At 45.5% G+C, this 27,302-nt stretch overlaps 1 protein-coding gene across 5 annotated transcripts in view; it reads right to left on the bottom strand.

Moving 5' to 3' along the window:
* The window catches only part of LOC102937457 (sodium- and chloride-dependent GABA transporter 2), a 69,863-nt gene that overhangs the window by 6,974 nt on the left and 35,587 nt on the right, over positions 1-27,302 (bottom strand). For all 5 annotated transcript variants that reach the window (XM_043540553.1, XM_037878128.2, XM_037878143.2 and 2 more), the window contains 3 exons: positions 21,017-21,151; positions 4,371-4,474; positions 128-252 (listed from right to left, as the gene is read on the bottom strand). In XM_043540553.1, the coding sequence (XP_043396488.1) occupies positions 128-252; positions 4,371-4,474; positions 21,017-21,151 (364 nt within the window). The remainder of the gene's footprint in view (positions 1-127; positions 253-4,370; positions 4,475-21,016; positions 21,152-27,302) is intronic.

Genomic DNA, 27,302 nt, shown 5'->3' with positions numbered 1-27,302 from the left:
CTCTTTTGTCAGAGGCAACGCAGAAAAGGAATCCAGGGTCAGTGTCAGGTGACCAGAGATTGCCCCACATTAGCAATGGCCCACCCTATCTTGCACTCTGCTCTTCCTGCACACTGAGCCTACTCACCTGACTCAGCTACCTCAGAAATAGGCACGCCTTGTTCCTGCGCCATAAAGCCCAAGATGGAAAAGATTGCAAAGCCAGCCACAAAACTTGTACCACTGTTCAAAAAACACAGCGCAATGCAGTCCCTGGGAAGGAGAAAAGACGAACATCAGTGTGGGGGAACCAGCCAGCCAATCAGAAAAGAGCATCAGCATGGCAGGGGAGGGGGAGAAGCCAATCAAAAACAAGCATCAGTGAGGCACAGCAGCCAATGAGATGAAAGCGCCCACATAGAAACACGCACATACATCTATATTAATAATTTCTGTGCAGATGTTTGAGCAGATGTCTTGACAGTGTGTGGCTGTGGATTCATCTGGGGATAAATATAGGACATGTGCATCTTCACATCGTAACACCGATGCTGCTTCTTCATCCCACATACTGACAGCCTCATAATGTCACAAAATAAAGCCTAAAATAAATTCAGAACTCTTTATTTATTAACATCAACCTGTCTCTCTCTATCTCAGGTACAGCTGGCCCTCCATTACTACAGTGTCCGTGTCCCTAACAATCTTTATTTATCCTCAACACCCTTGGGAGGTCGGTATTCTGTTCATTTTATAAATGGGGAATGGAGGCACATAGAGAGTAAGCAACTTGCCCAAAGTAATATAGTGAGTCTGCAACAGAACAGGGAATGGAACCCAGGTCTCCCATATCCCAGACTAGCACCCTAACCACCAGGCCATCCTACTTCTTATAGCAATTGCCATACAGAATCAGACCAGTGTATCCTATCTAATGTACTTGTGGATAGTCTCATTACTTATAAAAATGCCTGTTTTTTTTTTAACCCTAGTAAACTTCTGCCCCCAAGAATATCTTGCAGCAATGAGTTCCACATGTTACTCACATTAGGGTTTTTGCAATTTTGTTGTATCAATTTTAAATTCATTGCCTTTCAGTGCCATTGGCTGTCCTCTGGTTATGAGACATGGTAAAGAGAAGCACCCAATTCACTTCCTCTAAACAATTCATTTTGTATACCTCTATCATGTCTTCTTTTATTCATCAAATCTTTAAACTAAACAATCCCAATCTTTTCAGTCTCCCTTCATACTCAAGTCTCCCCAGGCCTCTAGTCATTCTCACGGTCTCTGAAGCACTCTGTTTCTGTTTTACCTTTTAGACATGAAGAGAGGAGAACTGAACACTACATTCCAGGAAAGGCCATACATTGATTTCTATTAACGTATGGAATTTAATATATTCAGTATTATCATCTATCCATTCTTTACATAATTTGTAGCCAAGAATTCAAGATATTAAGTATATTTAGGATATAGAGGTGAAATGTAAGTATTAGTTAACGTCGTAACACAGGGCCTATAGGCCTGTAAGATATTCAGTTTAGTGACATAAGGCCTTAGTCCTGAAACAGATTGGCATACCTAGTTGACTGACAGATAAAGGTGTACCAGCAAAGGGGATGATTACAGTAAAAGATGTGTTAAGTGCTGATGGCCTGGAAACTATGCAGCAATAGATTGAAAAACAGGTTGCAATGAGCCAGTTAACACTGCAAGACGCCCAATAGTGACATTTTGGGGGATTCTTTAATAACCTCAAGTTGCTATAGTAACTCATTAACACAGATGTTAATGAGAATAAAGGGAAATAGCCTATAGGAAATTGGGCATCTCTAAATTAGTAGGATGTGGAAGTATAAAAAAGGGATTGAATCCCTTATGCATATATATATATGGGCCTTAGTAGGCGTAAGCATAACTCAGGATAAATGGGTGTTGACTGGCCTGAGTGCTGTGGAGGGACACACATGGGAAGATGCCAGGATGACAACTCCAAGTGACTATGATGGTGATGAAGATGACCACTGACACTCCAGGGTCTGCCAAAAGGAGATGTGATGCTAGTCAAAGGGCTAAACACTTTGCGCTCTCTGTCTGCTATTGTATTTCAGTGTTTGTGGGACTGGTTTATCTTTTCAGTGGATTTGTTAATAAAGGGACTTGTGATAAAGCGCAATTGTTTCTCATGTGCTTCTAGGATCTCTGATTCTAACGGGACTGGTAATAGCAGCCCTCTGGAGACTGAACCTATATTGACCACTATGTGCTAACAGATTAATAAATAATATGAATGAATCCATCCATCAATAAGCTAATCAAGCTAATGATGGATTTGCTTTTCAGACCCCCTGCACAATGAGTAGTTGTCTTCACTGATCCATCCACAACACCACCAAGCTGTTTTTCCAGAGAAGTTACAGTTAATTTAGGACACACAAGGTGAGAATAGTGCAAATTATTCATTTCTACACAAATTACTTTGCATATGTCAACACTGAACAGCATCTGCCATCACGCTGGTCAATCACCTGGCTTGGTTATGTCCCTCTGATGTTCCTCACCATCTTCTCTAGCTTTGACTGACCTAAATCATCTCTCTGTCCACCCCATTTTCCAAATCGTTAATGACTATATGGAACAACACTGGTCCTGGTAAGGATCTATGGGGCATCCTGCTGTTATTTTTTTTGCCACGTTGAAAATTGACTGTTTATTTCTATGTAAGCCCCAGGCTTGCAGAATGTAGGACAGACCCATGTGAAATAGAACTACCTAGGAAAAAGGATGGTATGAAGGACTGGCACCAGAATAAAGAGCTATTCATCTAGCACAGCTCAGCAGCAAAGGAATGTTGTTACTATTTGATTGCTAGATGGTTAAATGGCTTGTATGGAACACCACCACTTTCTACTTCAAAGGCACTTTCCATCTGAGGCTATCAAAGTTCTTTACAACTTTGTTCTGATGTAGGTAATTGTCATTATCTCCGTTTTACAGGTAGGGAAACGGAGACACAGATAGATTGCCTGTGTTACCAGGGTCACACAGTAGGTCAGCAGCAGAACCAGGAAAAGAATCCAGGTCTTCCTGTACCATGCCTCAACCACAAATCCTTTGTTCCTTCCTCTGCCATCCTTCTTCCCCTCAAATGAGATGGGGGCTCTCAGTCCAGTTCTCACTGGACAGGTGTCCACGCCACTACAGCTGGCAGTGAACCTTATTTTAAGGGGAGAAGAGACTGTGGCACTGGAGTGTAAGCTCCTCAGAGCACAGCACAGCCCAGGTTTTTAGCTTTCAGAGAAGCACCATGCAAACCTACAGGGGTCACAACAACAACAAACAAAATTAGAATATATTTAAAGAAAAGAAATCCCAGTTTAAAGAGTAGTTTAACTGACAGAGAGTAGGTGGGACTTGTCTGGATATAAACTCAAAGCCCCAGTTCCTCCCACTTCGTACAATTCATCTGGATACCGTGCTGACCGATAAACGTCGCATCAAGATAAAAAGGTGTTCTGATTGGTGAGTGGGCAGCTTTCTGGGGCTGCACGAGCCTTTCACCGCTGGAGACATGGTTCCAAATGCTGGAAGCATCTAATGTGAAAATGACTTTGCTCTCACATTCTTCCCCACCTGCACACCTCACAAGACTATCAGACAACTTGGTACAATTTAATAGAATTGCCAGTTTCTGTTCAAGGATAGCTCAGCGCTAACTAGAACAGCAGGGGGAAGGCTGCATGTTAGGAGTCAGATGCATTGGCAAGACTGAATGTGGTTTCCAGGACTGGAATGCCTGTGGTTGCTATAGGACAGGAGTGAGGTTTAGTGAGAAGTTGTGTGAGGGACAAGGACTGCAATAGCAAAGAGAATTGCAAGGTGAGGATTGACTGGAATGGCAGAGCTTCGGGGGAAAGACTCAAATCAACTGCTTCCAGTAAATCGTGTGTGTGTGTTCTAAATCCATTCACAAGCCTTTGTAAAGGGGAGAATGGTTCTGCTTAACGGCATCATAAGCAGAATTCTGCCTCAGAGCTTTTAAAGGGTTACAATGTGAGCAAGCGGCAAGCTCAGCAGGGGAAGGAGGACCTCTCACCTGTGAAGCGACTGGGAAACTACTGAAGTTCTTCCTGGGGACAGATCATGGAGGATTCGGTTTCAGAAACATGGCAGGAGAAATTGGTTTTCAAGTAAAGCAGCAACTGGCAAGAGCACGCTTCTGCCTCAAGAGGAAAGAGAGCAGGAGGCACTTCCTCAAAATGAACCTGGTCAGCTGTCTCCTTTGGCAGAGCCGTCTGCTATCTGCAAGGGCTCAATGGCATTCAGGGAGGAAAATGGGCAACAGTGGGGGTGGGGGTCCCTGACAATAGAATTCTCATCCTGATTACCTGTAACAGTTGTTGTGGTACTTGTTGTAGCTACCCAAGGCTGTCAGGCACCCCAGGCAAATGGCATAAGAGAAGAAGATCTGCGTGCCTGCATCCATCCACACCTGCAAGGAAAAGACAAACACAGCTGAGGAGGCGAAAAGGCCAACATGGCAGGCAGCTACACAGATTCCAGAAAGTAAGGAGAGACAGCTGGGTTCCAGAGGCCAAAGGGCTGACCGAACCAGCATGAACAGTGACTGAGAAAAATTAAACATGGAGTATGCAGATAAGCATGGTCTAGGACAGAATGTCTAGATACAGCTGGGTTCTAGAACTGCATGTACAGGATCTCCTAAATTCTAGAGCATGGTCAAAGCACCCACTGGTGTTTAGAGTCACATGTGTGGGAATTCCAGGGACCTTGGATTTTTTTCCTTAGAGCAACCTACAAGACTTTGTGGCTATAAGAGCTCTCCAAACAGCAACAGGAGATCAGATGCTAGAGGAGAGTCCAACTGCTGGAGCTAAAGGAGACTCTCCATTTGCTGTTAGCAGTTTAGAAGCCAACACACAGTTTGGCAGTTCTGATTCCATCCACTAGAGGGCAATGCTAAACATACAGACTGGCAATTTATTATAGTATTACTTGGCTCTGAGGCTTGATATTAAGATTCAAACCCTTAAACAATTTCATGAAAAAAGTTACTTGAAACTATTACAATAAAAAGTTACTAAAAGAGGAAACGGGAGAGAGATTTTAGTCCCTGTCAGAATTCATGAGGTACATTTGAACTACATTACAATCACTGTCAAGGACATGTCTGAGTGTTCTAAGGAAGTCACATCATACGTCTGTCAATGCAACCTTTAATCTAAAAGCCTAGCTTTGTGCAATCACTGATACCATTCACATTCATTCAAAAGGCTTTGTTATAGCTTGATGTAGAGACAAGCTAAAGGAGAAGTTAATGAGGAAGGAAATAATGATTATTAATAACACCGCCCGTTTTATACCACCTTTCGCCTTTAGCACTCAGGGAGGCAGTGAAAAACAGGATAGGAAGAAGGAGGAAGTCAGTCTTAGCTAACAACACTGCACGAGAGTTCACTGGGTTATTTACAAAAAAAAGAAGGCCTGATCCAAAGCTTATTAAAGTCACTGAAAGACTCCCATTGACTTCAGTGGGCTTTGAATTAGACCCTTCTCTCTCAGGCAACAAGAAAGATGGTCCCCTCCTGCATCTTCCAGGGGCACAGCTGAACTATCTCTCAACACTGACTTTTGGGCAAGCCCACCCTATATGCCCCAAATCACCTCTCTCTGTAGTTGTTCCCACAAAAGGGATAACTCCGTTCTCTCTCTTTTGCACAAGTTCTCCGATGAAAGGCAAGCAAGCCCAATGTAGAATATCAGGGTAGGTATTCAGATCGAAGGTGCGGTTGAATTGTTTCTTTCCCAGACCTCTTCTCGTTCATCCATTTGTATTTCTTTCTCCCAGGCTATTGTGTGTGTCAGTGTTGATTTGATTCAGTTGTCATTGGTGGTTTGGGTTTGTATTTTTTTAATCTTATTCCCATGTCAATGTGCATTGTAACGGGATGCTGTGATGCCTTTCCCTGTTGTTTTCTAGAGGAAAATCTGTTCTAGCTCATTAGGCAGCTGCATTAAATGTTTTTCCCCCAATCACCATAAAGTAGCAAAATCGGTAAGGATGGTAGAAAAGGCAGAGCCCTTATGTTACACTTTCTTTTGATTTCTTCCACAGACTGTTTCCCTTCTGTAAGGGATCCAGCCAAAATTTTCAATCCATCCTCCATCAAAGACAGTGGAAAGACTCCCAGCGATTTCATTGGGTGTTATGTCAGAGGTCTATGATCTGTGAGGCCAGAGGGAACAGAAAATGAAGTTTGCTTGGAGATAGCAGGCATGCAGAGGGTTAAAAATGAATCACCCTTGTTATTGTGTAGGATATTGTCTTTTGGCAATTGAAGGTGAACAGATCCCAGTTTAATCAGGTCAAGGCTTGTCTACATGGGGAAAATCAGGCAAGTTCATCCAAATTAATTTTCAAAGTGGATTAGTTAAACTGCATTTAACTTGTGCGGATGCTCTTATTCAGAATTAAAGTGCCCTTAATTCGATTTAGTTTGTGAATTAAGATACATTTAATTAATAGGTTTTAATGTGGTTTAACTAATCCACTTTAACTTCAAAACTTTAATTAATTTGGATTAATTTTTCTGCGTGCCTCCATGTAGGCAAGCCCATAGCATTTTATTTTGGATGTCCAGTGTTAGAACTTTGGTTACCATAAGAGCTCAGTTTGAACCCTACCAACTCACCGTATTGGTTGTATTTTTTAAAAATTCAGCCAGCCAACAAGACTATTGATTGCACAATAGAGATCAAAGGAGACCTCTTGCACAGGTACGACTACCTCTAGTTCATCATGAAAGGTGCCTCTCTATACCTGATCCAGAGCTATCCTGAGAACAATATTTCTTGTTGATTTACACATATCAGGAATTACTTTAACAAAACAAAACAACCCTCTCTCTATCTGAGTTCTCTCTTCCACAAAGTCTTGGAAGAAATACATTTTTTTCAAAAAAAAATTCCTTCTGCATGTCTGACAAAAATTCCTTGTCATTTATTAATTTTATGATAGTTGGTCATGACCTTTCGCCAGATAACAAAAATTAATTTGAATCAGATTTTTTTAATTTAAATTGGATTTTTTTTATTTAAATTATAATAAATTGTTCTTTTGAAAAATAAACCTTTTTAAAATGAAATCTGAATTTAGTAGAAAAGATGCTAACGCTGAAACATATTACAAAATAAATATGCTGAATCCATGAACCTCTATCAAAAACTTTGCTTTAAAAGATGCTTTTCTATATAAAGAAAGAATCAGGGGGGATATATCTAACTTTGGAGATCAAGCTTTATAAATACAGCACAATAGGTCATGTACTATATTAAGGGCTTGATCGTGTGGGGGACCCAGGGGCTATTGGTTTCAAGAGATTGGTAAAGCCATCACAGGTGCCGGGACCCTGTCTGTGACTCCAGGAGACATCATCCTTTATCTCATCAGGCTCTTCCACTGAGCCCAATTTGGTGGGCTCATACTTGTATTTCTCATAGCTTCTCCCTAGCTGAACAATGATTGGCTCAGTTCTCAAATTATGAATATTTATGACTTCATCCACCATGGAAACATACTCTCCAGCTCATGGAAGAACACTGAAGTTTACATATCCAAAACATTTAAGGTTGATTTAATTAAAATAAATTTTATATGCGGTTTTGTGCATGTAATTAAATTCCAGTTACCATCCTAATGCAGCTTGACATAAATCATGAGCAAAAAGTTAATTAGCTAGTAAACAATAAATATTGTCATCATGAATAGGTCAGAATATGAACAAGAGGCTGCTCGGCAGCTCTCCAACGCCACTTTCTACAAGCCATTACCCTCTGATCCCACTGAGGGTTACCAAAAGAAACTACAGCATTTGCTCAAGAAACTCCCTGAAAAAGCACAAGATCAAATCTGCACAGACACACCCCTGGAACCCCGACCTGGGATATTCTATCTACTACCCAAGATCCATAAACCTGGAAATCCTGGGCGCTCCATCATCTCAGGCATTGGCACCCTGACAGCAGGATTGTCTGGCTATGTAGACTCCCTCCTCAGGCCCTACGCTACCGGCACTCCCAGCTACCTTCGAGACACCACTGACTTCCTGAGGAAACTACAATCCATCAGTGATCTTCCTGATAACACCATCCTGGCCACTATGGATGTAGAAGCCCTCTACACCAACATTCCACACAAAGATGGACTACAAGCCGTCAAGACCACTATCCCCGATAATGCCACTGCTAACCTGGTGGCTGAACTTTGTGACTTTGTCCTTACCCATAACTATTTTACATTTGGGGACAATGTATACCTTCAAATCAGCGGCACTGCTATGGGTATCCGCATGGCCCCACAGTATGCCAACATTTTTATGGCTGACTTAGAACAACGCTTCCTCAGCTCTCGTCCCCTAATGCCCCTACTCTACTTGTGCTATATTGATGACATCTTCATCATCTGGACCCATGGAAAAGAAGCCCTTGAGGAATTCCACCATGATTTCAACAATTTCCATCCCACCATCAACCTCAGCCTGGTCCAGTCCACACAAGAGATCCACTTCCTGGACGCTACAGTGCTAATAAACGATGGTCACATAAACACCACCCTATACCGGAAACCTACTGACCGCTGTTCCTACCTACATGCCTCCAGCTTTCACCCTGACCACACCACACGATCCATTGTCTACAGCCAAGCTCTGCAATACAACCGCATTTGCTCCAACCACTCAGACAGAGACAAACACCTACAAGATCTCTATCAAGCATTCTTACAATACCCACCTGCTGAAGTGAAGAAACAGATTAATAGAGCCAGAAGAGTTCCCAGAAGTCACCTACTACAGGACAGGCCTAACAAAGAAAATAACAGAACGCCACTAGCCATCACCTTCAGCCCCCAACTAAAACCCTTCCAACACATTATCAAGGATCTACAACCTATCCTGAAGGATGACCCAACACTCTCACAAATCTTGGGAGACAGGCCAGTCCTTGCCTACAGACAGCCCCCCAACCTGAAGCAAATACTCACCGGCAACCACATACCACACAACAGAACCACTAACCCAGGAACCTATCCTTGCAACAAAGCCCGTTGCCAACTGTGCCCACATATCTATTCAGGGGACACCATCATAGGGCCTAATAACATCAGCCACACTATCAGAGGCTCGTTCACCTGCACATCTACCAATGTGATATATGCCATCATGTGCCAGCAATGCCCCTCTGCCATGTACATTGATCAAACTGGACAGTCTCTACGTAAAAGAATAAATGGACAAATCAGATGTCAAGAATTATAACATTCATAAACCAGCCAGAGAACACTTCAATCTCTCTGGTCACGCAATTACAGACATGAAAGTTGCGATATTACAACAGAAAAACTTCAAATCCAGACTCCAGCGAGAGACTGCTGAATTGGAATTCATTTGCAAATTGGATACAATTAACTTAGGCTTGAATAGAGACTGGGAGTGGCTAAATCATTATGCAAGGCAATCTATTTCCCCTTGTTTTTTCCTACCCCACCTCTTCCTCAGACATTCTTGTTAAACCCTGGATTTGTGCGGAAATGGCCCATCTTGATCATCATACACATTGTAAGGAGAGTCATCACTTTAGATAAGCTATTAGCAACAGGAGAGTTTGTTTGTGTGTGTGTTGGGGGGGGGGGGGAGAGAAAACCTGGATTTGTGCAGGAAATGGCTCACCTTGATTATCATACACATTGTAAGGAGAGTGATCACTTTACATAAGCTATTACCAGCAGGAGAGTGGGGTGGGGGGAGAGAAAACCTTTTGTAGTGATAATCACCCATTTTTTCATGGTTTGTGTGTATAAAAACATCTTCTGTACTTTCCACAGTATGCATCCGATGAAGTGAGCTGTAGCTCACGAAAGCTTAAGCTCAAATAAATTGGTTAGTCTCTAAGGTGCCACAAGTACTCCTTTTCTTTTTGCAAATACAGACTAACACGGCTGTTACTCTGAAACCTGAGAAATATATCATTCACCATTTTCTAACATACTTAAAAATATAGAATAAGAATCTGAAAATATTAAGCTATATAATTGCTTAAATAAATGTATATAGTTATAGTGTATCATCCTAGGTAGCAAAAATATGTACCAAATCTAGTGTAAAGCTCTTAAAATATGATGATTTACAACTAAATAATGGTTAGACCAACCAATGAGAATACACCTGTCTTTAGCAAACAACTGAAGTACAAATGAAATAGCCAATTAACATTGCTGATTTAAATTGAGGCTTCCACTTCATTTAAATCAATCCACCTACGAGAACCTGACTGCCGGTGAAAGAGCTCTTTGTACCCAATTTAAGAGGGTACTGCTCTTCCTTGGACTTCAATCCCAAGGAGAATGGTACCCTTTATCTTGGTGTTCAGAATTCTCCAACCCCCTGCCCACCTGGATATTAATTTGTTTATTGGATGTAGTCTCCTAAATGATCCAGTTCATTTAATTCATTTTCCTTCTATGCTTTATTTATTCCTGTTCACCAAAGTAACCTCCCACTCTGTTTTCAACTTGAGCCTCCAACATCTGAGATGCAGTTCGTCAGAAAGGTTATAACCTATTAGAGGGCACTTCCTCGCTTACTTGTCCCAGCTATGTTTGATTTATTATAAGTACTGGAATTTAATAATATTTTGCACTGAAATAGTGCCACCATTTGGAATATCTCAAAGCACTTTACAAACAACAAAAGGAGCTGTCTCAGAGCAAAATGCTATTACCATCCAATGCACAGGTAACCCCCACTCGGCATTTGCCAGCTCCCGGAACTCTGGGCTGAGCCTCTCGAGCAGTGGTGGGCAACCTACAGCCCATCAGGGTAATCCACTGGCGGGCCATGAGACAGTTTGTTTACATTGACCGTCCGCAGGCACGGCCACCTGGAGCTCCCAGTGGCCGCAGTTCGCCGTTCTTGGCCAATGGGAGCTGTGGGAAGCGGCAGCCAGCACATCCCTGTGGTCCATGTCGCTTCCCGCAGCTCCCATTTTATGGGACCGGCGAACCACGGCCACTGGGAGCTACAGGCGGCCGTGCCTGCGGACGGTCAATGTAAACAGTCTCGCAGCCCGCCAGCAGATTACCCTGCATGCGGCCCTCAGACCGCAGGTTGCCCACCACTGCTCTAGAGGGTCTGACCCTATGGACTACAACAATCATGGCTACCAGAGTCCTCTGACAGCACAGGGATGGCCATGGTTGGACATGGGACTTTGGAAGAGGAGGGACAGGGCCCTAAAATGGCACCGAGCATTCTCTCTCTCTCAGGTGCTTGGCTGGCTGGTTCTTGCTCACATGCTCAGGGTCTATATGAAAGCCATATGTGGAGTTGGAAAGGAATTTTTCCCCTAGTCAGATTGGCAGGGACCTCAGGGTGTTTTCGCCTCCCTCTGCAGCATGTGACTGCTGGTCACTTGCCAGGATTATCTGGGTACATCTCACAATCATTTCCCTGCCATTGCAGGGGCCTCAGGCACTGGTGCTCCTTGGTCCCTCTATTCTCTGCCCATGGCACATCATAGTCTAGACTCTTGTGGGGCTGTAAAACTTTGGTCTAATTTCATTTGTTCAGGTGCTAGGTAGTGTTGGTGGCCTTTAATATGCAGGAGGTCAGACTAGATAATCCAGTGGGCCCTTCTGGCCTTAAACTCTATGGCTACATCTACACATATGGTAACGTGTAGAGTACGTGCACTGCACACACACCTAGCACAAGTATAAAGATCAGAGTAGATGGGGAGGCAGTGCTTAGACAAGCAGAGTAAAGACATGCTAGAACCTCGGGGTACGTACCCGACATGGATCTCCACACAGCTGAGCATTGCCTCTCACATCTATACTGCTATTTTTAGCCTGCTGCTAGAGCCTTTCCCTGCATCCACATTGCAGAATGACAGGGCTCAGACCCAAGTCACAGTGGGACTCAGGCTCTGACCCACCAGGGTCCTAGGACATGGGTCCTGAGTGCTTGCTGACCTGAGTCAGACTGATGTGTGTGTGGACAGAAGGGGGGCTTGGGTTCAAACCTGAGTCAGAACCTTTGGTTAGTGCGCAGCATGGACATACCCGTAAGGGCCAAGATCCTGGGGCTAGCCAGCCCTGTTTAATTAGGCCTGCCTTGCCACATCTGTGCTGAGTATAGGACTTAAAAAGAGAGGAAACCCAACAGTTAGGGGCTGGCTGCTGAGGGGAACAGTTGAGCTGGGTTGTGGCTGGAGCACGGAGGTACAGGAGTGGAATTAACCACTCTAACGTGCCCCTGGAACAAGGGGCCAGGCTCCAGGGCCAGTGATCCACACAAGGAACAAGGAGCTGAAGAGGAACCCAAGAGAGAGGAGAGGCTCAAGCCCTGAGAGGGTCAAAAGATGTTTTGATAGTGTTAAATTTGTTTGTTCTAGTGAGAGGCCCAGAGAGAAGCCCTGGGACCCGCTACTCTGCTAAAGAAGAGTGTGATTCTTTGGAAAGACTTTGCTGCTAGCGAAGGGACTTTGGTGATACCAGCTTGGGGGCTGACCAGCTACAGCTGGACTTGGATACCCCACAAAGGGATTGAACTTCTAAGTGACACGGCTGGAGGACTAGGCCACAGAAGACCTAGTCAGAGGCAAACAAAAACAGGAGGCAGCAGTGACAGAGGGGAAACCTCTGCACTTCTGCACCTCTCCAGCAACCCTGCATCCAGCCACCCTGGGGTGGGACCAGAGAACACAGTCCAAAACCCCTTTCACTGGTTGCCTGAGCTGCCAACATTTCTTTTGAATTAGTGAACTTGCTTTATTGACATAGCTGGAGACATGGGGCATTCAAAGAAGTTCTCCTGGTGGCAATGCATCATCTCAATCAGCCATAGCAGGATATAAAGCTTTTAATGAAGGGGTAAGCTGGGAGCATCCTACCTCCCAAGTTGCCACCTTGCAAATGTCTGCAGAGATCTTCATCACCTGCTCAGCTCGTGGATTCCAGAGTAGGAACAGTGCCTGCACCCCTCTGCCTAGTCTCCCTAAATGCCTTGTGCAAGAGCAGCCTCCCCCCGTCCCAGGGCTACAATGCAGGGTTTAGACCACCAAAACGAGAGATGTGATGAGACACTGACCATCATTACCCCTCCAGCACAACTATTGTTTCTCCCTGTCCCCTGGCCCTACCTCCCCGGCTCGCTCTGCAGAATTGCTTTGCTCAGCTGTTCTACTGAACTCGCCTCCCGTAATTTCCTCTCGCCTCTTCTCCCTTGTTGTTCTTTCTGTTGCAGAGAGCTGCTGACATCCAGAGGCTACCCATGCCCTGTGACGCTCGCAACACAGCTAGCCAAAGCTCCATAGCAGCAGGAGAGTGAGATGCACACCATCAGCTGCCTCAGCTCATCCTGTACATGGCAGTGGCTCATATGCATGCTCGTCATACAGTTGGGGCTAGAAAGCACCGAGGGCTAGAAAGACTGTACTGTGGCCACCGTGCCACAAGACTAACTGGCAGCGTGACACATCTGCCCCGACTGGATGACAAACTTTATAAAAACAGGAGAAGAGCAAATAGCGTCATTCCCTCCACGAATCTCTGTCCTTCATTCACAATCAAATTTTTCCCCTTGCCCCAAACATTAGTGGGAACAAAAACCTGCTTGCCCCAGTGATCGTGCAGAGCAAAGGCCATCGGTGTGGGTAGAGAGAACAGGCCACTGGAACTAGAGTGCCTGGCTGTGCACATGGCTTTGCAGCATGGCCTGGTAGATAGAAGAAGGGCCTGGGTTCTATTTCTGACCACCACTAACACAGTGTGAGACACTGAACAAGTCTCTTGAGTCCAAATTTACAAGCAGGGCCTCTGATTTTTGGGAGCTCTGCTTGAGGCACCTAGGGCCTGATTTCCAGAGGTGCTCAGTCAATTAATATTTACGCTGTTATTATTAAGCATAGCGCCCAAAGGCCCCACTCAGGCTCGGGGCCCCATTGTGCTGCCAGCTGTATAAACACATAGGAAGACATGGCACCAGCCCCAAAGAGCGCACAGCCTAAGGGCTACAGTGTGCCTTTTGGGCACAGCCCTTAGCAATGCATGGTGTGCAACGCAACACTCAGGAATAGAACTGAGGGGGAAATCACACAATTCCTCCCCTGCTGCCCTCTCACTCCCAGGGGAGGGAGGAAGGCACGGAATAAGTTACTGCAGCTTCTCAAAGGGTCCTCCCATTTACTTTTCCCATCATGCCTGGCCAGGTTAAGGGTATGTCTACACAGGAACTAGACACCCCTGGCTGGCCCATGCCAGCCAACTTGGGCTCGCAGACCTCAGATTGCAGGGCTGTTTCACCGCTGTGTAGACATATCCTAAACCTGGCCTGGAACCCGGGGCTAGGACCCTGTGAGATGGGAGGGTCCCAGAGCTCAGGCTCCAGCCCGAGCCTGGAAGTCTACATGGCATGGGCCAGCTGAGGGTTTTCCTTTGCTGCGCAGATATATACTCTTAACCTGGCCAGACAGTGGCAGAGAGCATAGCCAGGGTACCATACTCCTTGCCCCTCCTTCTGTGAATACCAGGCCGTGGGTGTCTCAAATTGTACCCCAAAAATTAAGGCATATCAGAGATGGGACCAGAGCTTGGAAGCTCCTGCCTACCAGCCACATGCTCCATCCTCTGCTCTAGCCTGTGCTGCCTCTCAGAAGTTGGTCCAATAAAAGATATTACCTCACCCACCTTGTCTCTCTAATATCCTGGGACCAACATGGCGACAACAGCACTGTGTTCTGTAAGATACACGTTTCACAGTGTATGCAGAGAAATGAGGGCTCTTGGCCTCTGTGAACTTTCCAACCACTGGGCTGAGCAAAAGAGGGGCCATTTTCCTTTACCTACGCTTTAAACCCCACAAGAAAGCAAATATGTTTTTGTTTGAAACTGCAAAGCACAGCGGCTTGCAGACAGGAGATGGGGGGAGGGAATCCGCTCCCTGCCCCTTGTTTACACAGCCCGGGAGCCAGAGTTCTAGAGCCTGTCTTTGCTCGGCCCCCTCCCGCTGTTTGATGAATTAAAAACGACTTCCCTAATTGTTCCTTAGATGTCAGCACCGTGGACAAACTCAGCATGGGGGTGCCACCCCAGGCTGAGTGATCTGGCCAGCAGAACTAGTTCCCAGTTGCACAGACTGGAGGGGTTCGAGAGAAACGGAGCGGAGGGGGCAGCAAGATAAACACAGCTGTACATAATTCCACTAGGATAGCGCAGGGAGGTCCAAAACCAAGAAGAGATGGGGAGTGGGGAACTGGCCCTTGCAAGAGGAAACCCAGCCCAGAGCCATCTAGACTGCAGGGTGCAAAAGCCAGGGAAGAGGAGCAAGTAGCATCTCTTTGAACCATTACCCTCCCGACACACCCCCATCAGGTGACAGGGAAGAACCTGGGGACGCAAAGCAAGAGAGCAAGCAGAGGCTCAGTGCAATCAGGTGGCAACTTGCACACCGCTCCAGTGCAGCCACAAGCCAGGCTCATTTCACTGGATACAGATAGATGTGTGCTGCCCCGTGTGCCCCTACCAACGTGCATGGGAGCAGAGATCAGGAGGCCACACAGGCACATGCCTGGAGATACTATTAGACATAGGCGTGCACAGAAGAGAGCAGAACATCACGTAAACAAACATCATCTGTGCACACATACACACCCCAGCACTCTGCCCTCCATGTGTGAGGCAGGGAAGCAAAAACAAAACACACCTACCAATATTCTCTTTCTTTCTCTGAAATGGGGCAGGGGAGGCGACAACCAAACAAGAATGTACAGAGTCAGTTAAAGGCATGCCGGGAAAAATAAATAAGGGGAACAAATAATATTTAGCTGGATCCAACCACGCTTTCCCCCCTCCTCCCCCCGGCTATGAAGCATTGAGGCTCCCCAAGCAGTAACAGCAGCAGCAGAGTGGTGGAGAGGGGCCTAGCTGGGGCTTCTCCCAAATCCAGACTGAAGCAATAGGATTCAAATCCCTCCCTCACCATGGGAAGCCCCATGTACAAAGCCCCATGCTTCCCTCCTCCCTCAGCCATATAGTCAAATTCCTTCACAGCCCTTTGTCCCTAGCAGTGATGTCAGCACAAGGCATGTTCTGAAACAAACCCTGCAGATGCCCCCTCCCACCTGATTGGCCACTCTCTCTGACCTCCCTCCATCCACCAGGGTGGTGCTTCCCCAGGGCACTCTAACCTCTCTCCCCCAGGCCACCTTTGCTGTAACATCCTCTGGAATCTCTCCCCTGATCTGTGCACTGCAGCTGGCAGAGAGGGGTTTGGGCAGGCTGCAAGGAAAGAGGCCAACCTCACTGTTTGGAGGGAGGATGGTGCATGATGGGGCCTAGGGTAAGAGCAGTTTAAGCTAAGATTTTTGTACTAAAGATCAATGCTATTTCTAACAGGCAAAAGTTTACAGAAGGAAACCAAAACTGGTACCGTTATTAAATATAAATGAGAGAGGGGGAAATATGCAGAGACAGGCTCTTAAAAAAAAAAAAAAGGGAGAGAAACAGGCAGCCGTCTGACAAAATAAAATCGACTAGGCAGAGGTTATTAAAAAAACTGAAATAGAGGTTTAAAAAAAAGACAAATGCTTCAGAGCCAGCAAGTTGGGCATACAGGGCCCAAACCTGCCATGGGTGGTGCTCTCTGGATCAGGGAAAGCACTGACACATATTTAACTTTATGCCCAAGCAGTTGCACGGAAGTCAGTGGAACTCCTCATGGAGCTAAGTGCTTCCTGGGTCAGGGCCAGAGTGCTCAGCCCCTTCCAGGCTTGAGCTCACTGTTAGCCTCTGTAACCATGGGAGCTTATTGCTGTTATTTTCACCTGCCTTCCTGTTTCTCACACGTTCTTGTTGCATCTTGTCTCAAGTTAAGCCCCTGTCCTGCTTGGATCCTTGGGGGCAGACATTTTAACCATGTCGTGTCTCATCAAGTTCACTGGGACTCTGGGCAGCTGTAAGGGCTCCCCCAAGTGGGTCTCACTGCAGAATCGGGAGCACAGACTGCAAGCTCTTCCTACACAATGTCCTCCTACGTGTCTGTACAATGCTTAGTAGAGAGGGGCCCCAAACACCAACAGAGGCTTTTCAGCACTACGGAACATAATTAATTAGTTCTTATATAAGCAGAATGAGTTCCTGCTAGCCAGAGGGTCAGAGAGATTAGGGAGGGCTTTTAGAAAGGTCAATGGGAAACCAACACTACACCACAGGTTCTCAGACTGCAGTCTCTGGAACCCTTGCTGTTGGTCCAGAAAGCTAACTGCTCCTCCTCCTTATTTGCACCTGCTAAATCACATGAGAGAGAGCCAGAATAGATTCATGGGCATTGAGGCTAGAAGCTGGATTTCATCCCCCACCTGCTGGATTTCATCCCTAAAAGGGTCAACCATCATAATCTAGAGCAGGGGTTCTCGACCTTTTTTCTTCCTGAGGCCCCCACCCCCCAACATGCTACAAAAACTCCACGGTCCACCTGTGTCACAACAACTGATTTTCTGCATATAAAAGCCAGGACCAGCATTAGGGGGTAGCAATCAGGGCAATTTCCTGAGGTCCCCCACCATCGGGGGCCCCCACAAAGCTTAGTTGCTCAGGCTTCGGTGTCAGCCCCAGGCAGTGGGGTTTGGGGCCCCGGGCTTCAGCCCCATACAGGAGGGCTTCATCTTTCTGCCCAGGGCCACAGCAAGTCTAATGCCGGCCCTGCTTGGTGGACCCCCTGAAACCAGCTTGCGGCCCTCCAGTGGGCCCCAGGCTCCTGGTTGAGAACCACTGATCTAGACTGTCCTCTTGCTTAACATCATCTGAATTTTCTAGTTTCAGCTCAAAACACTGGATCTTGTTATGCCTTTGGCTAATAGATTACATCAGGAATTTCCCAGTATTAATTTCGCACATAAACAGTTACGTGGGAAATTATGTGATCAGTAGATGTCCTTGAGACACTCAATTGAAATGGGCCACCTGCTGTGAAAGAGTGAGACCTTCTGGGTTCGAGATAACATAGGATCAGTAATAAATAAGGAAGGGGATTAAATTAATGCTGCCCCAATAAGGGCTGGGATACTCAACTCTTTTTTCAAAAAAGAAAATTGTTATTACAGCTGGTCAAATAATACCAAATGAATAGTTTGTTTGGTGAATTTTACCTTGTCCTGGTTTCATATCGTCCGGGGGCAGATCAAGATTCTCTCAGAATTCTTTATTACCCAAAAATCTTTGTGGAATTATTTCAGTGACTAGTCCTTGGTTGCTGGCTTGCCGACAAGGAGTCCATTATATTTGGTGTTTTAAATGTAAGCATTTTACAGAGGGAGAACTGAGGCCAGAAAGGTTTCAGGGACTGTCATAGATCCATAAAATTTAAGCCCAGGAGGACCATCAGATCATTTAGTCTGGCCTCGTGTATAACACAGGCTGGAGAATTTAAAAATCTTGCCCAAGATCACCTAGGAGAGTCAGTCACAGACCCAAGGTCTTCTAAATACCAATCCGATGCCCTGGCCACTGTACCATGCCTCAACTGTACATCCTCCTTGGTATCACCCAAAACAATTCCCCTCCCTCCTCGGCAATGACATCTTTCAAATACTTGTAAGTGGTTATCATCTCCCTCTCTTCTGATGTATCGTTTGCCCATCAGTGAGGCGTCTGGGTACGAGGATCAGATTGGAACGGATGGTTTTATTTTCTATAATGATTTGCGAGGCAGGAAAGAAACTTGCAGTTTTCCGAGTACCAACAGACTGCAGGAGTGCCCTCTAGAGCCAATTAGAGCCTGCTCAACCTGCCTGGGCATCAGAATGGCTAGCAGGAGTCACACGGTCCTTGCAAAGTGGAGGCTTTGCTACGACACACACTGACCATTCCTTCCCTCATGTGAAAGTCTTATAGAATTTAATTAAAACTTACAGCCTGTTAAATTCTACAGGATGATTAAAAACCACTATAGAAAGGTGATCATTTTCTGTTGAATCTATAGGACATTTTTCATATAGGAGAAGCATCAGGCATGAAAAGAGGAGCTTCCCAAATCCAACATATGGCTGGAAACGACCTCCCCACCTGCTGGATTTCATCCCTAGTAAGTTCTACGGGACTTTCCCACATGTGGATTTCCATAGTACTTTCCATCAGGGAACTTCAAAGTGCTTTATTAATAATTAAAAGTGCAATTAATAAATGTATGTAAATGAGTTGATTTTCACTGACAGTTGTGTTTCTAGTACACACCAGAAAGGGTTGGTCAGTATAGCTATAGTGTAGGTGCAGCTTATTCCAGCCCAAAACCAGCTTTTCCTGGTATAGCTTATACAGGTTCCCTAAGCAAAAGAAATTTTCTGCCAGGGTAACTGGGCCTACACTATGACTTTCGCCAGGATAAAAGTGTCAAAAAAAAATCACCCCCTAGCCAACATTACTATGCTGGCACACGTTCCTAGTGTGGACCTAGCCTAAGTCACTTGGGGGAGGGAGCTCAAAAGAGCCTAAGTCTCGTAACATCCTTACTACAAGGGAGGTCACTGTCACCTCCATTTAACTGATGCATAAACAGAGAGAGAAAGGCCCCCATTTTCACACATGGGTGCCTGACACTAGGCTTCTAAATCATTGTTTAGGCCCATAGTTAAAAGTGGCCTGATGTGCACAGGTACGGAGCAGCTCTGGCTGCCACTGATTTCAGCAGGATTTGAGTGTAGTCGCCAACTCAGAAAAGCAGGACCGCTTTTATTTAACTGCGTGATTCCACATTTATGCGCCCAGATTTGAAAATGTTGGCCTAAATGACCTGCTCAAGGTCAGAGAGAATCAATGGCAGAACCAAGCACAGAACCCGGCGGTCCTGACTCTGACTCCCTAACTGGAACCACTAGAGAACGCTGCCTCACATCCAAAAAAGTCCATTCTCCATACACAGAGCAGTGCATCAGGGGCTTGCTACAGCATGGCCTCCCTAGGTCATCCCCTCCCGCACGCTGTGCATTCATGCATCTGTACTCAAAAAATGCTTGGCCGGGACCGGAAAGAGTTAAAGGGGTTACGAAGGGTTTCGCTGACCTATTTTCCAGGCAGGCACCCTTTAATCTCCTTTGGAGACACCTTCGCACAAAGGCTGGTACAGCAGCTCAGCTGGAGCCAGGATTTAACGTGGAGGAACTTGTCCTGAAGAGATTAAAAACGGCAGTCGGGCACTGAACCTTCAGTCAAACTGGCAGGAATTTCTAATCAAGGGAAAGGGGAAAGAGGAAAACAAGGGAGATGGGGAGCAGTGTGTTTAGTGGATTGACACCACAGCAGCATTCAAAAGTACCTTCCGCCCATACTCTAGGACGGGGTGGGAAGGGCTGATGGCCTCTGCTTTGCCTCCAAAGATATTAAATATCACAACATTCCAGCAAAAAATAAAGGTTCCAAAATCTTTGTGGCCATGGGGCCTCCATACCCCCTCAATCTGGCTCAGGAGAGGAATGGAGTTTTACAATGAGTGTCTCCAGAAGACAGAGGTGATTGACTGGTGTCACCAAGCAGCTAAAAAGTTTAGTGGCCCCATCAGTAGCTCCTGAAGCCTACATCATTTACCAATAACATCAGCCGAGAAACATCTTGGAGAGAAAGAGCTTTGGGATTTTAGGAACTCTGCTGGTAAAAACTGAACAGTGAAGCTAGCTTAGCTGGGGGACCCTGATGGTGTCAGCCGAATGCTTGTGAATGTCAACGTGCATTACGTTCACGGGGGGGGAGAAGGGGGGGAAGAGGAGGACACAGAAGAAGAGTGAATGAAAGAAGAAAAGGCAAAGAGTAAGTGATGGAGTGGAGAGAGAGAGACGGAGAAAGAACAGGGGGGAAATTAAAAAGGAGAATGGGGGGCAAAGAAGGGAATTGGATGGAAGAGAAAGAGAATTACAAACACATGCACACACCCAAGCAGAGCTCAGCCAGTCAGTCCTCCTTCCATCTTACCTGAGGATCCATGAGACGAGTGAGGTCTGGGTAAAGGTAGAACAGGACTCCCTGCATCGCCCCTGGCAGAGAGATTCCCCTGATCAGCAGAACTACCAGCATGAGGTATGGGAACGTGGCAGTGAAATACACCACCTGGCAGGAGAACACAACAGAGCAAATGTGAGAGGGCAGCCTGGGAAATGGGCAGAAACCTAGGACACCAATGAAATCTTGCCACAAGGAGAGCAAGTGCAGTGCAAGAGCAAGTTAGAAAGGCCAGGATGAGACAGGATCAGTAAGCTGGGGGCAGGAAAGGGGCAGGGTTACTATGCTTCAGGTTTTCTTTAAAGCAGAGTAGAAAGCAATTCACTCTTATTGAGCGGTTAGTAAAGTCGCAATGTGGCCATTATATCTACAACTAGAAAATCCCTCTCTAGTCTTGGTAGTGACCTAAGCACCAGGCCTGGTCTTAGCTGGCGTAAGTCAGGGTAGCTCCATTGAACTCAATGTAGTTTCATCAATCTACACCAGCTGAGAATCTGGGCTCTTATTTCCATCTGCTCATTCTGACAGGAAAGCAAAGGAAGGAGTCAAACCGAGCAAGTCTCTCCCTATTTAGGAGTAGGCCAGGAGGGCATAATCTAAAACTAACAAGACGGATGCAAACAACAGCTACTTGTCCTAGTACATCTCCCTTCATGATGACACTGTCCTTGGGATATCATCAAGGAATCATCAGTAGTAATACGAGTTAGTCTTATTGTTTGAAGTGAATGTAACCTAGCAGTAAATAGCCATTTCAACTCTTTATTGAAGTAATAAAGACATGCACTGGCTGCCTGGGTGTTGTAAGACAGAAGCCCATTTAAACTGTGATGTCACATGAAAAACCTTGCAAGTCTAAACTTTCCCTCGGCTCTGCTGATCAGACAGACCTGGTAACAAATGGGTTCATAAGTAGGGGCATTTGTGCCATTCCAGAGGGCGCTAGTGTTCCTGCCACTACTTACAGTAGTTCACAAGTTGGGATTACAGGTGGAGAAACAGTACGTGGAACTGACGGGTGTGTCTATATCAGTTTCTGGACTGCTGAGTGCCATATTGATGTTAGAGCCAGGATACGGTCAGCAAGTTCAGAGAATTTGATGGTTTTCTGGCGTCTGAAGCAAACAATGGTTGTATTAACGTTCACATGCATTCAGGGTGTGAACCCGATACGGTCTTTCAGTATTTGCCAGTTTCAGAGCAAGGGGTTTCCAGTGGCTACCATCCTGCCTCCCTTGTACTGAAGCATCAGCATTGAGCACTGGGACTAGCTGCTGGCATTTGGCAGAGACTCACTGCTTCATGTTTCAGCTGTTCCTACATAAAGAGCAACGCTGAACACAGACATCCCATCAACATCAGGACCGTGTGACTTAGAGCTTTAACAGGAGTGTTCTAATACTCAGGTAGTCCAAAATAGGGGTCTTACCATTATGCTTTGTTTTATGCATCATGTGTTCTACTACTTAGCCTACTTGCCTTATGAATAAGATGGACTTAGAGATGTTTGGCAGCCCTTACTTTGGCAAAGTAGCTGCATTCCTTTGCGGAATACTGAAGTCCAATGTCAGTGCTAATCCTTTCTGGGATTCTAGGTCTTGCAACTATAAAACTTGGGTTATTGTGGTACTTCGGGGATTGTTCAAACTAATTGCTATAGTAATCCACAACAATGACATACTGTAGTCTTCATTGTTCAACATAAACAAATCAGTGCCCATGGGTTGACATGGTTTTGTTGGCATTTCATGGAGTATCACTGACACGCTTGCATTTACTATATACTTTTTAAGGCATATCGGACATCTTAAGACAAGCTGGTTAACACGTACCAGGCCAAAAGAATATGTCAAAGCCTCTGTTTGGATTTTTCCATGGCCATATGCCTAGTGAGGTTTCATCTCCGCATATTTAGTCTGAATGCAATGGGATAACTGTTTTTTTCACCTTTAAAGGTTATGCCACACAAGAGTGAAAGTTCATCTATACGGTGCCTGTATTGCATGATGATGTGAAATCATTTTCTTTCTAATTTCTCCCCATCCATCCAATATTACTTGTTTCATTTGTTCCTCCTGCCATCTCAGTTGCCTCTAACCCTAGCCTGTGTGCTGGAAGATTCTATGCACCTGCCTACGAACGCCAACATGTGTCTTGCCTGAAGTACCAGTGTCAGCATTAGCACCTGCGGGGAGGGGGGTGTATTTTCCTGGGAAATACACAACTTGCCCATTATCCCTCTGCAACTGAAGACCTGGTCTGTCACCTGGAGGGTGATGCGATGAATGGTTTCTTCTGGACTGATCCAAGCAGTTAGGTGCTCAGATTCAACTGTTACATATTCTGACATATGCGGACAAAGGAGAGTGTACTCAAATACAATTACATACATGCATGTACATACATTTTCCCATTTGTGCATGCTGTTCTTCTGGTGGCATGAAGGACTTTGATATACAACGTAGCTGCTAGCCTTCCTAGAGCAATGCTGCACCAATTCCCTTCCTAGACCTGTCTGCTGATAGTTCTGTGAGGATCAAAGTAGGAAAACCACTGCATCCGTTTCTTTTATTAGGATCATCAATCAGTTGTATTGCAGTGGTGCCTAGAGACTCCCGTCAGGGACTGATTCCCATCATGCTAGGCATTCTACACACATAATGAAGAGGGTTCCCTGCCCCAAATAGCTCACAGTAGAACCATGTTCTTTATAGTCTGCCATATTTCTTATACAAGAATTTCCCTCTCTTCTGCCAGATTAGGTGGCAGTTCCTCTACCACAGTGATGTTCACTGGATCTGGATTCTTTCTTTCTGTCTGCCATAAAGCAATGGCCAACCCATCTTCTGCTGTAATGCAAATCATGCTTTTTCCTAGGTCACGTGCACATCTTTTTCTCGGTCACCTCCAGTGGTGCTGGAACTAGGGGTGCTGGGGCTGCTGCTGCACCCCCTGGCTTGAAGTAGTAATAACAAACACCAAATACATGGTTTCTGTCATCAGCGCCCCACAATAAAAATTGTTCCAGCACCTTTGGTCAGCTCTGAAGTAGGGAAGGGGAGAAAGGTTTGCATGGTGTCCTCCCTTTGAACAAGGAAATACTAGAATGTCATTGATGATGGCTACAACTCCAATGAATCCTTCACATATCTCATCAGCCTTGCACTCTATTTTATCTCAGGCTCAGATTGTGCCAAAAAGGTAGGTGAAGGAATCCACATCCACAAAATATGTGGTCTTTTGGATTGACGGTTCAGGATGTTTACTTGACTGACACTCTGACCTTTCATCCAGGAAACTTAGGGGTAATGTCTTCAAATATTGGCAAAGGTTTTACCACTCATTTAAGATCTCGAAGATTTACGCAGACTCCAAATTTGCCTGTTGGGGGCTTCTGTTCAATAGCTAGCAAGTAAGTCCAGTCTGTAGGTTGTCATTTTAATTATTATCCCTATATTTACTATGTGATCTACTATCTGATGCAGGTGATCAGAGTACTCAGGTGAGGTCTTTCCTGGCCCACAGATGAGTGGGGTGAGAATTGGGGTAAGATAAAAGGAAATGTTGGACGGTAATAGCCCATCTGCTTTGAAGCTTTCTTCAAAAAAAGCTTTCTTTGAAGCTTCGCATGCCCATTTGGATCTAGCGATTGCATCAGTTTTATAAGTTCAAGATCCACTCACGATTCCAGGCCCATAACCTGGTGCTGCCCAAGTGCCCACAACAGATGATTCCCGCTTCATTGTGGCAGTTGTAGATCTGCTTTGTAACTTGCATGGGCTCCCTGGTTTAAGCTTTTCATTTAATGCTTGCGAGTGTCTGCTGTGAAACGGGCGGTCCCAATCTGGAGACTGGTTTCTCCGGTGTAAGAACGTGAACATCTGGGTCTAATGAGGGGGATTACTCAACGCTTGGCTCAGACACAACCTTTTTATTTCTCGAGCATCGTTAGCACAAACCCTATTGCTAGAACCCTTGCTGGGATCAGAGTCACACGCTGATCAACAACATACATGGTCGTGTTTAGTCAGAGCCACATGCCTCTGCAAAGTGATTCCATCTGTGACAATCTGCTCCAGGAAAATATCCATACTCAGGGGTATGCCTGGATCTCTGTGCCTTTGGATGCATGATCTGTGCCTCCTGCTGCTTTTAGTGGGGGGTGATTTCAGGTTACTCTTTGTCCCTTTCTTTTGGCAACTGGTAACTCCGCAGTACAGGCAAAGCCTTTCGCCTCGGACAGGCTTGCAGTCCACCAGCCATTGTTTGATGCTGGGTTTCTGTACGTTGATCAGCCCTAGGTGCATCTATTCCCTGTTTCTAGGGAAAGCAGAGCTCCTTCATTGAGAAGTCTCTCTCTGACCATGGGGTCTGTGCGAAAGAAATTACTCTCACCATTCTTTTTTGTTATGATCCTTTGGTGTTTTTGCAAGGAATATGTATCTAGCATCAACTGGGTTTGCTTTTGGCATAGCATATGCTTTGTAAATTAGTTTGCAGTGCCTTACCATCATGCCTGCTGGTAGTAATGTGTTATAAATGCCTCTGCCTTCTTTCACTAGGCTACAGCAGTAAGTAACTGCCTTTTTCTTCTTCATATTTTGCTCCATAGGAACCAGAGAGGATCAGCTTCACAAGCTGATATCCTTTACTCCACCCCTCCTACTCCTGCAAATTCTTAAGAGGTTTGCCAGCTCCGGAGGCCATAATGAGCTCAAGAAAGCCACCGACATCCATGCTATCGCTCATGGCAAGTGGATTCGGTCAGCTCGACCACAACGTAATGGTTCTGTTTTGTTTAAAGTGCATGAAGAGGACACCATTTGTTATTAAAACCTTTTTATGTCCCTCTGCTCTTGCTGACTCCAAGCATAAAGCCGGCTGGGAATGGTTCAAGAGGGGGAACAGAAACTAACTAATGATCTTACAGAACATGCTACTGTCATTTGTATTAACAAAGATCAAGGAGCAGGGATGGGATAGAGTCAGGACAGAGTTACACAGCTCCATACCAGAAGAGAATGAGTGAGAGAGAATGCAGGCAACCAAGGAAGTGCAGCTAAGGTGAGCAGGACGATTAACTGAGACACCTTTGTTGTCACGGGGGGAAAGGGGTGCATGCAGGAGAGTAGTGGTCTTGTCACCAAGGGTGTGGGAGGGCTTGGTAGCTGAGCAGATTAGGTCGGGGTGCTTGTCATGGAGCAGAAGAGTTTCATAGATTCATAGATATTTAGGTCAGAAGGGACCATTATGATCATCTAGTTATTTTGTCTTTCCCTGTTAATTCCAGTCTCCTGCCCTCCACTGCCCATGATTGCATTTATTATAATTTGCACTTCTACTATGCCTTTCATTTGAGGAGGAGAAGTCACTTTACAAAGATGAGTGAATTAAGCCCCATCTCCTCTCAGATAGGCAACATCTCCTTGCAACACCTGCCTCCTCCCCCCTCCACCTCCAACCTTTGTTAAAGGACCCTGGGGTATGGCTGTCTCTTTGCTGGGTCCTGGTGATGCTAGTTCATCGGCTTGTCCACTTCCCAAACCAGGTATTTGCAGGCACTGCAAACCAGGGCACTCCACACCTCAAAGCACTGAGACACAACACTGAGGTTCATAGATTCCAAGGCCAGAAGGGACCACTGTGATCAACTAGTCTGACCTCACATATAACACCGGCCATAGAACTGCTCCAAAATAATTCCAAGAACAGATCTTTGACCAAAACGTCCAACCCTGATTTAAAAATTATCGGTGAGAGAGACTCCATCACGACCCTTGGGAAATTGTTCCAATGACTGATTACCCTCATTATTAAATATTGACCCCTTAATTCTTGTCTGAATTTAGTCTAGCTTCAGCTTCCAGCCATTACATTATGTTATACCGTTCTCTGCTAAACTGAGGGGCCCATTATCAAATATCTGTTCCCCAGGTAGGTACATATCTAGATAGACTAATCAAGATAACCCTTAACTGTCTCTTTGTGAAGCTAAATAGACTAAGTTCTTTGAGTCTATGACTATAAGGCATGTTTTCTAATCCTCTAATTAGTTTTGTGGCTCTTCTCTGTATCCTCTCCAATTTATTAACATCTTTACTGAATTGTGGACACCAGAGCTGGATACAGTATTACAGCAATGGTTGCACCAGTGCCAAATACAGAGGTAAAATAACCTTTCTGCCCCTACTCATGATTCCCCTGTTATACATCCAAGGACTGCATTAGCCCTTTTGGCCACAGCATCGCACTAGTAGCT

This window comes from Chelonia mydas, chromosome 1 (genome assembly GCF_015237465.2).
Source record: "Chelonia mydas isolate rCheMyd1 chromosome 1, rCheMyd1.pri.v2, whole genome shotgun sequence".
NCBI lineage: Eukaryota > Metazoa > Chordata > Testudines > Cheloniidae > Chelonia > Chelonia mydas.
Note: the sequence above shows the minus strand (reverse complement) of the source record. Positions and strands in the feature narration are given on the sequence as shown.